The 18,130-nt window shown below is 37.4% G+C and overlaps 1 protein-coding gene across 2 annotated transcripts in view; it reads left to right on the top strand.

Annotated features, from left to right (window-relative positions):
- The window catches only part of FREM2 (FRAS1 related extracellular matrix 2), a 337,043-nt gene that overhangs the window by 284,590 nt on the left and 34,323 nt on the right, over window positions 1–18,130 (top strand). For both annotated transcript variants that reach the window (XM_079779003.1, XM_079779002.1), the window contains 2 exons: window positions 16,169–16,361; window positions 17,867–17,971. In XM_079779003.1, the coding sequence (XP_079635129.1) occupies window positions 16,169–16,361; window positions 17,867–17,971 (298 nt within the window). The remainder of the gene's footprint in view (window positions 1–16,168; window positions 16,362–17,866; window positions 17,972–18,130) is intronic.

The following is an 18,130-nucleotide window of genomic DNA, read 5'->3' as shown; positions in this document are numbered from 1 at the left end:
ACCAGCAGAACCTGAGGGATGGATGAATGATTATTCTGACACACATTTCTGTGAAAGAGAGGGATAAGGGACTGCTTGGCTATAGGAACCAAACAGCTCCATTCACCTACCTCCTTAGGCTTTTATTGTAACAACAGTTTGAACTAAATTAATTTTTAGATACTGTCAGCAGGGTAAGCATCCTTGAGAAGATACATGCATCTGCAGTGTCTTTTAAGCAAGGACATACAAATACTAAGCATAAAGATTCCAGTAAACACCCAGGGAATCAGACTTGTTTGGGAAAGTCAAGGCAGGGGCAGCCAGCTTCCCCTGGAAGTTCTGACCTTTTGGAATTTCCTCCTTACAAATTTTCCAACCACGTCTTGTGCTTCCCCATATTTTGTTTTGCTGGCTGCAGAAGACAGAGAGGGTAGTAAACTTTCTGTTTTGGAATGTTGGGGTCCACAAAGTGCATTTACTGCTCAAGTTCTGATTTTATAGACTATAAGAAAAATAAAAAGAATTACAATGACAGCAATGGTTGGTCCAATCAAGAAGACAGGGTGCTTACAAGTATCAAATCCTACCTTCTAGTAAGGTTTAGGGGACAGGATTATAAAGGGGAAGGAGCTAGGGTGATGAATGCAGCTATGTGTAGGCTTAGGGGTCTGCAGACGTCAGCTATTGTAATTAGTCATCAGGCAATGAGATGATATTGATGAGATGATATTTTGACTTCTGGTGGATTAGTCTGACCATACTTATTAATTCTGCTTGCTAGATTCACAGCTGAGTCACCTCCTTAGTCATTTCGCACGTGCCTTGAAAAGGAAACTTTATGAAAAACTTAACCCCCTGTCTATAATAATAAAAGGGTAATATGGTAATTAGACCAGACGTCATTCCAGACATTCTTCCGGACAAAGCCGGGGCTGGAGGGAAGCCAGCCTGAGTCCTGGATGCCTGCGGGTGGCCCTAGGGAAGCCAGCCCAGGTCCCCGGTGCTTGCGGGCTGCTAGAGGGAAGCCAGCCTGGGTCCCGAGTGCAGAGGGAAGCCAGTGCCCGTAGCCAGGCAAAGGAAGGCCTACTCTTGCACAGATTTCATGCATCGGGCCTCCATTTCACATATAAGAAACTTAACCCCCTATTCAGATAAGTATATGTATTCTAAGATTTAAATATTATTTTAAATTAATTTAGGTGTTCTATCTATCAGGTTATAGGTTTCCCCAATTGTTCCCCCTTCTGATTAGGTAAATTAGTTCATATCTATTAACCTATAATAATGTATTACTATAATAATAAATTATTTTGTAAAGAAGCTTTTTCTTTTAACAGACTGGAAAAGAACCAAAAAATTTTTGTATTAGTTCACTTTAGATTTATTTATCTAATTAGATTTATTATTTAGTATATCTATACTTTCCTTTTAAGATTTCTCTTTATCACCCTTCTATAACTTTTACAAACTTTCTTTACAAACTTTGCAACTTTTAGAAACAACTAGCTTTAGAACCTACTTTCTTTTCTTTAAAAATGTATTTCTATGCCTCATGCTTTCTGTTATCCTAAAACTATATATTCTTTCTAATTACTTAGAATTAAAGGTCAGTTCTACACAGGCTACTCTATTGCCAGCTTCAGAGCAGTTGGAGTGGTGAGAAGTATGTCTCAGGTTCTATTTCTCCTCCAGTTGGCCCATTGTCCTTGCTCTGCTTATGTATGTCTAACTGCCTACTACATTCCCCTTAAGGATCTTGGCTCTGAATTCTTTCAGGGAAAGGGTATGCCAGGTTTCTTCTGAAACTGCTTCCTGCTGATGAGAGGTTAAAGGTTTCTTTCAGATCCAAGAGATCCTTGCTCTCTGTCAGAGGGACAATGAGGCCGGGGCATGGAAGGAAGAGGCAATGGTGCCTAGAGGTGGTATTCCCTAGGTGCGAGTAGGGCTTGTAACCTGGTGGAGATAGACTGTGTTATAAAAGTTAGTATTATTGGGCATAAGTTAGAACAGCAAGAATTATGACAAATTGTCTGGTGGAAGGAAAAAAAATAGTTCTAATAATTTCCTATTGAAACATGATTTCTCTCCCTAAAATCACCCTCATTTTCATCAAAGAGCCAAATTAAGACCAACTTATTTACTGTATTAAGTAGAGTTCCAGTTTGGCCTGATTATTGGCATAAACACAAGAATAACAGTTGATCACATAGGCCTATGGTCGGCAAACTGCGGCTCGTGAGCCACATGTGGCTCTTTGGCCCTTGAGTGTGGCTCTTCCACAAAATACCACGTCCTGGGCAAGTCTATTTTGAAGAAGTGGCATTAGAAGAAGTTTAAGTTTAAAAAATTTGGCTCTCAAAAATAATTTCAATTGATGTACTGTTGATATTTGGCTCTGTTGACTAATGAGTTTGCCGACCACTGCCCTAGGCTATTAAAAAAATGCTTTGCTGGAATCTCATGAGAAAGTTTACCCCCAGGGCAAAGAAGCCACGCCACACAGTTGCCATTAGGCTTTGCCTGCAATGCCTATAGAATTGGGATGTGTTCCTCAACTTGAGGTCTCCACCGGTGTCTTGAGGTTCCTTTTATGCCATCTCTCAGGAAAGTAACCTTCGTCCCTTACCTAGAAAGACTGCCATGAACCATGTGACCAAGCAAGGGACCAGGCTGTTTATCCAATGGGGCTTATCGGCTTCAAAGTCAGTCTCCATTCCTTAGAGCTTTCTGGTGACATCTGGAGTCCTGGCATGTCTCTTTTTTAGACATGACATTCCAGTAAAGTTTTGGTTAATAAAACCACAATTGGAAACTGGTCTATGTCCTGAAGAAAACAGATTCTTATTGGATTTATGCAAACAAACACATTGCTATGAGAACAACAATACTAACTCATTAAGTGTTTATAGATTCTGGAAGGATTAGATACAGAGAAAAATATAAATGCTGTAACATTGCTTATCAAGGTACAATTTACTAGACTGCTTTAAACTTTAATTTTCCTCTGTCTGGAAAAATAAAAAATAAAAAAATCAGCAATACTTTCAATAAAAGTTGCAAAACCTATACTGTTATTTTTAGCTCATTCAGTTCTATAATCAAATTCTGTTTTTTCTTGCTAGTATTTCTATAAATCCAGATATTCTATAGAGTTCTAATAATTTTTATACCAATTCAAGGGGATGATCTGAAAGTTTATTCTCAGAGATATGTAGCTCAAAATAAATTAAGAGTCCTTTCTATGGATCCCTCAGATGAGGTAACATTTTTCCAAATGTATTATAACAAAACAGTGATTGTTTCCAAATGACAAGAAATTTAAAGTGTAACCGTTATTGACTTGATTATAATGCAAATGACATGGAATCTTGTCCTGCAAAACACAATATTCCACAATATTATAACTAACTAGTGCTCCGGTGCACGAATTTGTGCACATTGAAAGGAAATTAATTAGAAGTCGGCCAGCGGGGTGGGACTGGGTGAGATGGGCCAGACACACCCTGGAGCCAAACTCCCATGGTCCCTCCCCATATGGCCACACCTGGAACATCTGTGGAGTGAGTGGGGTTCCTCTGACAGGTGGGGTCCCTCGGCCTGGCCTGTGGGACTGGGCCAAAACCAGCTCTCTGACATCCCCCAAAGGGTCCTGGATTGTGAGAGGGCTGTTCTTGGGTAACGCACCCTGGAATCGGGCTCCCCTCTCTCTGGTTCCGGGATGCGTCACCCGAGAACTGCCACTGCAAAGTCACCACAGCTCAACAGCTCCTGCATTGAGCTTCTCTCCCCTGGTGGTCAGTGCACATCATGGCTACCAGTTGGAGCATCTTCCCCCTGGTGGTCATTGTGCATCATAGCTACTGGTCAGATGGTCATATGGTCACTTGACCTATTATATATATAGATAACAACTAGTTATAAATGAAAGCATATCAGAATTTAATGTGCATATATAAATAGAATATAATTATTATTTTCTTATTTGACAGAGCTTCCCATTCACCTTAAGTATAACATTTCCCTTCATAAGGAGAGGAAGCAAATCCTTGAGGCATTCCAGGGCCCATTGGAATGACCTAAAGCCAATTATAGGTCAAGAAAAGTTTCTTAGAACTCAAACCCTAGGAGGTAGTCAAATACATTAGACCAAAAGATTATATATCATTATTATTATTATTAAACAGTATTTAAAAATCTATTTATTTAAAGTTATCAAGTTCCTGATTAACATAACTCTTTTATTTTATTTTTTTTAATTTTATTTTATTGTTTAAAGGATTACACATAGTAGTACATATACCGTACTTTCCGGTGTATAAGACGACTGGGCGTATAAGATTTTCCTGGGTTAAAAAGTTGTTTTATACGCTGGGAAATACGGTATATTGGACTATATTGATGGGATTAGATATAATGGATTAGATATATTGGACTACCATATTTTCCACGTATAAGACGACTTTTTAACCCAGGAAAATCTTATACGCCCAGTCGTCTTTAATGCTGGAAAATACGGTATCTCCATTTTTTACCCCCATTGACTTTCCCCCAGCTTCTCCTAACCCCTTTTGCAGGCCCTCAACCCCACCCCCCCCCGCCAGTGTCTTGTGTCCATTGGTTGTACTTATATGTATGCATACAAGTCCTTCAGTTGATCTCTTCCCCCCCCCACTCCCCTACAATCCCCAGCCTTCTCTCTGTAATTTGACAGTCTGTTTGATGATGCTTTACTGCCTCTGTATCTATCTTTTTGTTCATTAGGTTATAATGTTCTTTATTTTCCATAAATGAGTGAGATCATGTGGTATTTTTCTCTCATTGCCTGGCTCATTTCACTTAGCATAATGTTCTCCACTTCCATCCATGCTGTTGCAAATGGTAAGAATTTCTTCTTTTTACCCCAGCATAGTATTCAATTGTGTAGATGTACCACAGTTTTTTAATCCACTCATCTGCTGATGGGCACTTAGGCTGTTTCCACATCTTAGCTAATATAAATTGTGCTGCTATGAACACAGGGGTGCATATATCCTTTCTAATTGGTGTTTCTAGTTTCTTGGGATATATTCCTAGAAGTGGGATGACTGGGTAAAATGGGAGTTCCATTTTTCGTTTTTTGAGGAAACTCCATACTGCTTTCCACAGTGGCTGCACCAGTCTGCATTCCCACCAGCAGTGCAAGAGGATTCCTTTTTCTATGCATCCTCGCCAGTACTTGTTGTTTGTTGATTTGTTGATGATAGCCATTCTGACAGGTGTGAGATGGTACCGCATTGTCATTTTGATTTGCATCTCTCAAATGATTAGTGACTTTGAGCAAGTTTTTATGTCTCTTGGCCTTCCTCTGTCTTCTTTCGAAAAGTATCTATTTAGGTCCATTGCCCATTTATTGTTTGAGTTGTTTATCTTCCTTTTGTTAAGTTGTATGAGTTCCCTGTAAATGTTGGAGATTAAGCCCTTATCGGTGATAACATTGGCAAATATGTTCTCCCATACAGTGGCCTTTCTTGTTGTTTTGTTGATGGTTTCTTTTGCTGTGCAAAAGCTTTTTATTTTGATGTAGTCCCATTTGTTTATTTTCTCTTTAGTTTCCATTGCACTAGGAGCAGTATCATTGAAGAAATTGCTTCAGCATATGTCTGAGATTTCTCTGCCTGTGGATTCCTCTAGTATTTTTATGGTTTCCCGTCTTATGTTTAAGTCCTTTATCCATTTTGAGTTTATTTTAGTGTATGGTGTAAGCTGGTGGTCTAGTTTCATTTTTTCTTTTTTTCATGTATCAGCCCAATTTTCCCAACACCATTTATTGAAGAGACTGTCTTGACTCCATTGTATGTTCATGCCCCCTTTGTCAAAGATTAATGGAGCATAGTGGCTTGAGTCCATTTCTGGATTCTCTATTCTATTCCATTGATCTATATGTCTGTTCTTGTGCCAGTACCAGGCTGTTTTGAGAACAGTGGCTATAGAGTCTATCTCTTTTTTCAGTGTCCTGTAGTTTTCTTCGTATAGGTCTTTTACCTCCTTAGTTAAGTTTATTCCTAGGTATCTTAATTTTTTTGGTGTGATGGTAAATGGGATTGCTTTTTTAGTCTCTCTTTCTGTAAGTTCATTATTGGTGTATAGAAATGCCATAGATTTCTTGGCGTTAATTTTGTATCTTGCTACATTGCCGAATTCATTTATTAAGTCTAATAGTTTTTGACGGAGCCTTTAGGGTTTTTTATGTACAATATCATGTCATCTGCAAATAAGGACAGTTTTACTTCTTCTTTTCCAATATGGATACCTTTGATTTCTTCTTCTTGTCTAATCACAATGGCTAATACTTCCAGTACTGTGTGGAACAAGAGTGGTGAGAGTGAGCATCCCTATCTTATTCCTCTTCTTAGGGGAAATGGTTTTAGTTTTTGCCCATTGAGTATGATATTGGCTGTGTGTTTGTCATATATGGCTTTTATTCTGTTGAGGTATGATCTTTCTATTCCCACCTTGCTGAGCGTTTTTATCAAAAATGAGTGTTGGGTTTGTCAAATGCTTTTTCTGCATCAATTGATATGACTATGTGATTTTTATCTCTCAATTTATTTATGTGATATATCACGTTTATTGATTTGTGGATATTGTACCATCCTTGCATCCCTGGGATAAATCCTACTTGGTCATGGTATATGATCTTTCTGATGTACTGCTGGATCCAATTTGCTAGAATTTTGTTGAGGATTTGGGCATCTATGTTCATGAGGGATATTGGCCTGTAATTCTCTTTAATTGTGTTGTCTTTATCTGGTTTTGGTATTAGGGTGATGCTGGCTTCATAGAATGAGATTGGAAGTGTTCCTTCCCTCTTGAATTTTTTGGAATAGTCTAAGGAGGATATGTTTTAGTTCTTCCTTGAATGTTTGGTAAAACTCCCCTGTGAAGCCATCTGGCCCCGGGCTTTTGTTTGCTGGAAGCTTTTTGATGACTGCTTCAATTTCTTCCATAGTTATTGGCCTATTGAGATTTTTACTTTCTTCCAGATTGAGTTTTGGAAGGTTGTATTTTTCTAGGAATATGTCCATTTCCTCCAGGTTGTCTAGTTTGTTGGAATAGAGTTGTTCATACTATTTTTTAACAATCCTTTGTATTTCTGTCAGGTCTGTTGATATTTCTCTTCTTTCTTTTCTGATTTTGTTTATTTGGGTCCCCTCCCTTTGCTTCTTGGTGAGCTTGGCTAGAGGTTCATCAATCTTGTTTATCCTTTCAAAGAACCAGCTCTTGGTTTTTTTGATCATTTGTATTGGTTTTTTTGTTGTTGTTTTTTGTTTTTTTGGGTGTTTTTGTCTCTATGTCATTTATCTCCACTCTGATCTTCATGATTTCCTTCCTTCTGCTCACTCTGGGCTTTTCTTGTTGCTCTCTTTTTAACTCTTTGAGTTGTAGGGTTAGGTAATTTGTTACCATTGTTTATTGTTTTTTGCAGTAGGCTTGTAGAGCTATGAACTTCCCTCTCAAGACTGTTTTCGCTGTGTCCCATAGATTTTGGATTGTTGTGTTTTCATTGTCGTATGTTGTCATGATGTTTTTTATTTCTTCTTTGATCTCTCTGGTAAGCCAGTCATTTTTTAATAGTATTCTATTTAGTCTCCAGGAGTTTGATTTTTTGGATTGTTTTTACTGTAGTTGATTTCCAGTTTTATGCCATTGTGATCTGAGAAGATGCTTATGATTTCTATCTTCTTGAATTTGAAGAGACTTTGCCTGTGACCCAATATATGGTCTATCTTTGAAAATGACCCATGTGCCCTTGAGAAGAATGTAGATTCTGTGACTTTGGGGTGAAATGTTCTGAAGATGTCAATTAATTCCATCTGATCTAGTGAGTCATTTAATATTGATGTTTCTTTGCTGATTTTTTGTTTAGAGGTTTTGTCTAATGGTGATAGTGGGGTATTAAAATCCCCAACTATGATTATATTGCTGTCAATCTCTCCCTTGATATCCTCCAGGAGTTTTCTTATGTATTTGGGTGCTCCTGTATTGAGTACATATATGTTTACCAGAGTTATACCTTCTTGTTGGATTGCTCCTTTTAGTATTATGAAGTGGCCTTCCTTATCTCTTTTTATGTCCTTCATTTTGAGATCTAATTTTTCAGATATAAGTATTGCTACCCCAGCTTTTTTTCATTTCCTTTCACCTGAAAAACCATTTTCCATCCCTTCACCATCAGTCTGTGTTTGTCTTTTTTTCTGAGGTGTGTTTCCTGTAGACATCAGATATATCGATCATGTTTACTTATCTATTCAGTTACCCTATGCCTTTTGATTGGGGCATTTAATCCATTTACATTTAAAGTTATTATTGATAGGAACTTGTTTGTCACCATTTTTATTCTTTACCCCTGTGTTCCTTCTTCACTTCCTATTTCTTCTTTTTATAGCAGACCCTTTAGCATTTCTTGCATTGCTGGTTTGGTGGTAATAAATTCCCTTAGTCCTTTTTTGTCTGTGAAGCTTCTGATTTCACCCTCAGTTTTGATTGATAGCCTTGCTGGGTACAATATTCTTGAATTCAGATCCTTCCTTTGCATGATGTTGTATATTTCATTCCATTCCCTTCTTGTCTGATGTGTTTTTGTTGAGAAATCAGTCACTAGTCTGATGTGGGATCCTTTGTAAGTAACTTTCTGTCTATCCCTGGCTGCTTTTAAGATTCTTACTTTGTCGTTGGTGTTTGCCAATTTAATATAATGTGCCTTGTTGTCGGTCTTTTGGGGTTCATTTTGTTTGGGACTCTGTGAGCTTCTTGGATTTGTGTGGGTTTTTTCTTCCCTATATCAGGGAAGTTTTCTGTCATTATTTCTTCAAACAGGTTTTCTATTCCTTGCTCAGTTTCCTTTCCTTATGGAACCCCTATTATTCGGATGTTGTTTTGTTTCGTGTTGTCCCAAAGTTTCCTTAGGCTCTCCTTCTGCTTTTTAATTTTTTTTTTTCTAGATGCTGCTCTGCTTGGGTATTTTTTCCTACCTTTCCTTCTATCTCACTGATGCGGTCCTCTGCTTCTTCTAGTCTACTATTGATGCTTTCTATTGAGTTCTTTAAAGCAGCGATGTCATTTTTCATTTCTTCTTGGTTCTTCTTCATTTCCTCTTGGTTTTTACACATATTGTTGAATTTGTCTTCCATTCTTTTCATCCACCTTATTACCATTTCTCTTAATTCTATCTCTGACATGTTGCTTGCCTCCATTTCATTTACTTCCTTTTCTGGTGATGCCTGCTTTTCTTTCATATGCTGGCTGTTTCTTTGTCTCCCCATGATCTCTCTCCTCCAGTTGTTTGGTTATGTAGTTCTCTCTCTCCAGTCAGACTGTGTGGCCCACCATTTTCAGGTTCAAGTCGAGGAGTGAATCACCTGTGTCCACTGCTGGGTGCTCACTCATCTTCTGGTGGCTGCCCCCCCCCACCCCGCCGCCGCCGGAGACTCGGTCTCTAAGGGCTCCTGGAGAAGGCTCTGGCCTCTCCTCCTCCTCCTCCTTCTTCTCCCACCCTGCATAACTATTTTAATAATTTATATATAAAACCTTTACTTCTTAGGCAAGTATAGGAAAAACCTTTTTCTTTCCTCACTTTCAGAAATAGGCTTATTCTTTCCATGGAAAATATACTTACATTCTTAAGAAGCATAACAGAGATATATAACCTTGACAACTTTTAGGAGGCTGGAGAAAAGGTGAGTGTGTGTGCTGGGATATAGCAGGTCCTGTGGTTTGTTCCTAGGACTACAGCAACTCCTGGGCCTCTAACGGCTTTAGTGTAAAAGTACAATTTTTTTCTTTTACATGAAGAGTGCCCTCCCCACCTGCTGCTGCTGCTGCTTCTGCAGCTTATTCACGGGTACTTCTGCAGCTCTGGCCCTCTAGGATAAATACTTGGGGAGTTTGAATGATTTTTTCCCAAATTTTTTCTTCCTCAATATAATCCTTACATTATAGACAGACAGACAAGAACTCTCCCTAAAAACTAAACAACAAAGAGACATAATACAACAGTCAACAGAGACATGCAACCTTAGCTGAGAAACAATCCCCTCAAACTTGGAAATCCTCAGCAGGCTCCAAAGACTTACTGTACAGTTACTTTTGTTTTTGAGGTTTTTACAAAATGTGTGTTGTTGTGTTCCTCCTCACATGAGGCACCACTTGCTGGGGCTAACCAGCAGACCCTGGGCAATGGATGAATGATTACTCTGATACACATTTCTGTGAACGAGAGGGCTAAGGGACTGCTTGGCTATAGGAACCAAACAGCCCCATTTGCCTGCCTCCTTAGGCTTTTATTGTAACAAAAGCTTGAACTAAAATGAACTTTTAGATACTATCAGCAGGGTAAGCATCCTTGAGAAGATACAGGCATCTGCAGTGTCCTTTAAGCAAGTACATCTAAATAGTAAGTGTAAAGATTCCAGTAAACACCCGCGGGCTCAGACTTGTTTGGCAAAGTCAAGGCAGGGGCAGCCACCTTCAGCCAGCTTCCCTGGAGGTTCCAACCTTTGGTAATTTCCTCCTTACAAACTTTCCAACCAAGTCCCATGCTTCCCCACAAGTTTCCTAATATTTTGTTGAGGATTTTTGCATCAATGCTCATCAGGGATATTGGCCTATAATTTTCTTTTTTGTAATGTCTTTTACTTGTTTTGGCTTCAGGATAATGTTGGCCTCATAAAATAAGCTGGGAGACTTTCCTCCTATTGAAATTTTTGGAATAGTTGAGAAGAGTAGGTGATACTTCTTCTTTAAATGTTTGTTTGTTGGGAGTTTTTGATTATTTAGTTTGATGAATGAAACCATGAACTTGGTTTTTTTGAAAGATAAAAAAAAATTGACATACCTATAGCCAGACTCATCAAGTAACAAAGTGAGAGGACAAAAATAAATAAAATCATAAATGAAAGAGGTCAAGTGACAACGACACCATAGAAATACAAAAGTTTATAAGGAAATTCTACAAACAGTGAATGCCAACAAATTGGACAATCTGAAAGAAATTCAATTTCTACAAACATACCATATTGCAAGACAGAATCAGGAAGACACAAAATCTATATAGACCAACAATTACTAACTAAAGAAAATTGGTTATCAAAAAACTTCCAACAAATAAAAGCCCTGAACCAAGTGGCTTCATAATAGAATTTTACATTTAAAAAAAGAATTAATACTTATACTTCTCAAAATATTCCAAAAATTTAAAAGGAGAGAAGGCATCCAACCTCCTTATAGAAGGTCAGCATTATCCTGATACTAAAACCAGACAAAGACACTACAAAAAAAAAAGAAAATGATACCACCATATTCCTGATGAATATACATACAAAATCCTCAACAAAATATTAGTAAACTGAATTCAGCAATACATTTAAAAGATCATGCAACATAATCAAGTGGAACTTATTCCTGGATTACAAAGTTGGTTCAATATCTACAAATCAATTCACATAATATACCACAAAAATAAAATGAAGGATAAAAATCATAAGATCATATTAATATACGTATACAGAAAAGGCATTCAAAAATATCCCAAATCTCCTTATGATAAAAACTTACAGCAAAGTGGAAATACAGGGAATATACCTCAACATGATAAAGACCATATATGATATACCATAAGCTTTTACTTTAAGATCAGGCACAAGACAAGGATGTGGCCTGTCACCACTTTTAGTCAACATAATATTGGAAGCCATAACCACAGCAATCAGACAAGAAACAGAAATAAAAAGCATCAGAATTGGAAAGGAAGAAGTTAAAATGTCACTCTTTGTGGATGACATGAGCCTATAGAGACAGAAACCTAAAGATTCTCCCCCAAAAAACTATTAGTACTAATGAAGGAATTCAGTAAAGTACCAGGATAGAGAATTAACATTCAGAAATTGGCTGTATTTTTATACACCAATAAGAAACTTATTAGAAAGAGGAATTAAGAAAATAATCCCATTTACAATTGCATAAAAAAATAAAATACCTAGGAATAAATTTACCAATGAGGTAAAAGACTTATACTTAGAAAACTCTCAGACATTAAAGAAAGAAATAGAAGATACAAATAAATGGCAGCATATGGATAGGAATGCCCACATTACCCAGGCAATTTATAGATTAAATGCCATCCCTATCAAAATAGCCATGGCATTTTTCACAGAACTAGAACAAATAATCCTAAAATTTCTGTGGAACCACAAAAGACCCTGAATAGCTTCAGAAACCTTGAGAAAGAAGAAAAAAGTAATATGGGCAATCTCTTGTTGCTTTTAAGATTATCTCTTTGTCTTTAACCCTTGGCATTTTAATTATGATGTGTCTTGGTGTGGGCCTCTTTGAGTTCCTCTTGTTTGTGACTCTGCGCTTCCTGGACTTGTAAGTCTATTTCTTTCTCCAGGTATGGGAATTTTTCTGTCATTATTTCTTCAAATAGGTTTTCAATTTCTTGCTCTCTCTTGTCCTTCAGGAACCCCGATAAAGCAAATGTTGGTAGGCTTCACTGTCAGCTGATTTCTTAACAAAAAGTTTGCAGGCCAGAAGAGAGTGGCAAGAAATATTCAAAGTGATGAATAGCAAGGACCTACAACCAAGATTACTCTACACAGCAAAGCTATCATTCAGAATTGAAGGTCAGATAAAGAGCTTCACAGATAAGAAAAAGCTAAAGGAGTTCATCACCACCAAACCAGGATTACATGAAATGTTGGAGGGTATTCTTAAAGAAGTGGAAGAAGAAGAAAAGACAGATAAAAATCCTATATAATAAAAGCCTAATATGCTAAGTGTCCAGTGGACAGGTCGGCCATTCAACCAATCAAAGTGTAATATGCTAATGATATGTTAAGGCTGTTCAACGCTCTCTATGATGTGCACTGACCACCAGGGGACAGTTGACTGTCGACCAGTCATTATGGCGTACACTGATCACCAGGGGGCAGACAGTCGACCGGTTGCTATGATGTGCACTGACCACCAGGGGTTAGAGGCTCTGATCAGTAGATTAGCTTGCTGCTGGGGTCTGGCTGATCGGGACTGAGTGAGAAGGGCCGGACACACCCTGGAGCCCTCCCAAGGTCCCTTCCCAGCTGGCCAACCTCCTGCATCTCTCCCCGGCCCTGATTGTGCACCAGTGGGGACCCTCGGCCTGACCTGCGCCCTCTCGCAATCCGGGACCCCTTGGGGGATGTCAGAGAGCTGGTTTCAGCCTGATCCCACAGAAGGAGCACCGCTCAGCCAGAAGCCGAGCTCACAGCTGGCAAGCACAACGGTGGTGGCGGGAGCCTCTCCTACCTCCACGGTAACACTAAGGATGTCCGATTGATGGCTTAGGACTCCTCCCCGATGGGAGCAGGCCTAAGCTGTCAGTCAGACATCTCCCAAGGGCTCCCAGACTGTGAGAGGATGCAGGCCAGGCTGAGGGCCACCCCCCAAGTGCACGAATTTTGTGCACCAGGCCTCCAGTATGAACAATAAAATGGCAATAAATACATATCTATCAGCAATTTAATCTAAAAATTAAAATAAACAAGAAATCCAATGAACAAAATAAACTGATGAATGAAATAGGATCTGAGGCATGGAAACATGGAACAGACTGACAAATCTCAGAGGGAAGGGGGGGGAGAAATTAACCAACAATTTTATATGCATTACCTAGGGACACAGACAAATAAGGTGGTGAAGGGGGGCAATGGAGGGAAAAGGGGGGTGACATCTATAATACTCTCTACTATAAAGATTTAAAAAAGAGAAGAAGAAAGTTAGAGTTATAGTATGCTACCTGATATTTAACCATACTACAAGTCTAGCGAAATCAAAACAGCATGTTTCTGTACTAAAACTAAAACATATATCAGTGGACCAGAATAAAGAACCTATAAATAAACCGATGCTTATATGGTCAATTAATCTATGACAAAGGAGGCAAGAATACACAATGGTGTAAAGAGGGTCTCTTAAATAAACAGTGTTGGGAAACCTGGACAGATATATGCAAAAGAAAAAGAAACTAGACAACATTCTTACACCATATAAAATAAACTCAAAATGCATTAAAGACTTAAATGTAAGACCTAAAACCATAAAACTTCTAGAAGAAAACATGGGCCATAAATTCTTTGACATTACTCTTAGAAATATTTTTTAAGATATTTCTCCTCGGGCAAGGGAAACAAAAGAAAAAATAGACAAATGAGACTACAACAAAGGAAAAACTTTTTACACAACAAAACTAAAAGACAACCTACTTATAGGAAGTGTATATTCTCCAATGATATATCTGATAAGGGGTTAATATCCAAATTTTATAAAGAATTTATACAACTTAACATTAAAAAAAAACATATGGCTTAAAAATGGGCAGAGGATTTGAATAGAAAAATTTTCAAGTAGGATATGTATGGTCAATAGACATATGAAAAAGTACTCAACCTTACTAATCATCAGGGAAATGCAAATTAAAATCACAATGAAATATCACCTCACACCTGTAAAAATGACTATCATCAATAAATCAACTAATAACAAATGTTTTTTCCTAGGTATCTTAGTTTTTTTGTTGTTGTTGTTGAAATGGTAAATGGGAGTGTTTTTGTTGTTTCTCTTTATGTGAGTTCATTATCGGTGTATAAAAAAAAAGCCATATATTTCCGGGTGTTAATTTTGTATCCTGCTACATTACTGAATTCATTTATTAAATCTAGTAGTTTTTTTTATGGAGTCGTTAGGGTTTTCAATGTACAATAGCATGTCATCTGCGAATATGTTAGGTGATCTTAAGACTGCTGTCAGCTTTGTTTGGAATGCAATGAAGTATAGAGTAGAAAATGCATGGACCAAATGCTGGGTTTTAATATTGGCAATGTCATTCATAGGCTTAGAGAATTTTGTGGGAAATTGGCTTTATTTCTCTGTCCTAAGTTTCCTCTCTCTCTTTTTCTATTCATCTATCCACCCAATCACATATACATATACATATAATTATAGGAAAGAGTTAAAATATTGAATAACTTTTATTGTGAGCGTAACACAATGTCTAAAATGTTGTGCTCAGTAAACAAATACTGGTTTATTCTACCTGACCCCCAATCCATCTGCAAAATACCTAAAAGGGGAAAGTATAAATGTTAAGCAAGATACTTCATTTCAACTAATTATATTTGTTTCCATATCTTTCCTGCTTTATTTCCTCTTTATCTATATAATAATTAAAAAGTATCTTAGACAAATGTGGGGGGAGGTTAGAGAGCAACCAAAGGACTTGTATGCACATTAGCATAACCAATGGACACAGACACTGGGGCGGTGGGTGCTTGCCTGGGGTGGGAATGGCTGGGGAATGGGGGGTCAATTGGGGAAAAAGAAGACATATGTAAAACTTTAGACAATAATAAAAAATAAATTTTTAAAAAGTACCTTATAACAGTATTATTCATAATAGTCCAAAACTAGAAAATGTCCCAATGCCCATTAACTGATGAGTGGATTAATAAAATATGATATATTCATACAGTAGGATGCTATTCAGTAATAAAAGTACTGAAACATGCTACAACATGGATGCACATTAAAAACAGTATGCTAAGTGAAAGAAGCTATCACAAAAGACCACATATTGTATGATTCCATTTATGTAAAATGTCCAGAATAGGCAAATACATACAGACTAAAACTAAACTAGGGGTTACCAGGGACTGCGGGGGAAAGGAGGAATTAAGGGGCTGGCTGCTAAATGGGTATGAAATTCCTATTGAAGGTGATGAAAATATTCTAAAATTGACTATGATGAAATTTGCATAACTCCATGAATATATTAAATACCATTGATTTGTCCAATTTAAGTTGGTGAATTATATGGTATATGAACTGTATCTTAAAGCTACTATAAAACTAAAAGGACTGTGTAAGTATAGTATGCTAAAGATAATGCTATTTATCTTAAGGATTTCTGCTACATATCCTTTGTTGCAAAGGAAGGTAGTATAGTAACAACTATTTAATTGCTTTAAAATTAAGTGTTGTAAATGCTGTTATTTCTTTTCCTCAATAATTATTCAAAATCTTCAGTTAGTAAAAGGAGAAAATGACTTGTACAAAATTAATCTCATTTAGTTAACAATGCTGAATTGTGTTGATAAATATAATTTCATCGTTTTAGGTCTTAAACCTAGTGCAGTCATATGTGACTCTTCGAGTCCCTCTGTATGTTTCCTACGTGTACCATTCCCCTGTTGGAGTAGGAGGTTGGCAGCATTTTGACTTGAAGTCAGAACTTCGACTAACTTTTGTGTATGACACTGCCATCTTGTGGAATGATGGAATTGGCAGCCCACCAGAAGCTGAACTCCAAGGTGGGTCAATAGACTTGGAAAATGTACCGATTTGAATTACTTAAGAGGACTTTTTATAGTAGCTAAAAGTAATAAAAGCCAACTTTTAGTGAATTTATTTTTATATTCAACATTTTCTGATAATTTTATTTTTATCATGAAAAATCTTTATTTGAAATAAATCTTATCAGTGCCTCAAGTTTTGTGTAATAAGTGACTATTAAATGTAGTATCTATATTTCATGGATATTTAACTCTCGTAGTCCATTCTAGGTGATTAATTATTTATATGTTACACAACACAATCTGTATATGTCTCTAGATTCCAGAAAAATGAATGTATCAAAAAAAGGGGTATTATCAATTGAAAATAAAGAATTAACCCAAGAGAAAAAAGTTACACATTTTTGTTGCTAAAAATTGGAGTTGCGTTTTAAAGTCCTGGGTTCTAATTTTGGCTCTACAGCTAATTAATGGTGTGATCTTGAACATATTGCTTAACCTTTATGGCCCTCCGTTTCTTCTGAAAGATAGACTAGACTTCTAATATTCTTTTTATTTTAAAACTAGAGTCCCGATGCACGAAATTTGTGCAAGAATAGGCCTTCGCAGCCGCAGCTGCCTCGATTTCTCCCTCGCAGCTGCAGTGGCTGCCTCGATCTTGAAGCTGCAGCCCCAGCTTCATCCGGAAGGTCATCTAGAAGGACATCCGGATGGTCATTCGGTCGATTTGCATATTATGCTTTTATTATTATAGATTCTATTATTCTTTGATACCTTAGCAGAATGTTTGGAATAATGGTGGTAAGTGCCAATAATTATGGGCCCATAAACATCTACAAAATTTTATTTCAATCTCCATGTCAGAATCATAATTCAAAATCCACAAGCATAAAGCTAATTAATCCATTAGTAGAATTAGTGCTATTTCTCTTTAAGCATATACCACTGTTCTAGTTCCATGTGCATCTGAGCCTCGTGCCTGAATTACTTTTTATGAGCCAAAGGGAAAATACTGTTGATAATACATCTCAAAATCTTCTGTCTTAAATAAATTAAAATTACCTGAAAGCCATGTGTAAGGTAATATGTTCATCCTGAACAATTATTCTAGATTATTTGATGTATTTTAATTCCATGTTTTCGTTTCTGCCTCTCTTATCACTCAAAAGGTGTTAACACTTTAGCTAGAATGCTTAAAGATGAGGTGAACCTATCCGGCCAGTGTAATTCATTTGGTTGAGTGTCATTCCATGCACCAGGAAGTTTCCGGTTCATTTCCTGGTTGGGGCACATGCCCAAGTTGTAGGCTTGATCCTCAATATGGGGTATGCAGGAGGCAGCAGATTGATGTTCCTCCCTCATCAGTGTTTCTCTCTCTCCCTCTCTCTTCTTCTCTCTGAAATCAATAAAAACATATTTTTTAAAAAAGATGAAGTGAATCTGAATTCATTTTTGGAAGAAATCCTGTACATTAGCATGCCTGATCATTAATATTGCTACTCTTGTATTCTACCCCATTGTAGGTTCTCTGTATCCAGCTAGCATGCGCATTGGTGAAGAGGGGTGCTTGGTTGTGAACTTCAAGACAGAAGCTAAATTCCATGGCTTGTTTGTGCTGTCACATCCTGGTAAGCCCCATTACTCATTAATAGCCACTCTCAATACCACAAGGGTAGACTTTTCCATATTCACACATATTTCCATACTTCCTTGTGGGCTTTTAAGTCCTTAATTTCAAATGAATTGCATGGATGCAATTATCTACATGAAGGCTTGATAATTTTTTG

Source organism: Cnephaeus nilssonii, assembly GCF_951640355.1.
Source record: "Cnephaeus nilssonii genome assembly, chromosome: 8".
Lineage (NCBI taxonomy): Eukaryota > Metazoa > Chordata > Mammalia > Chiroptera > Vespertilionidae > Cnephaeus > Cnephaeus nilssonii.
The sequence above is the reverse complement of the archived record's forward strand: the minus strand, read 5'-3'. Positions and strand labels throughout refer to the sequence as shown.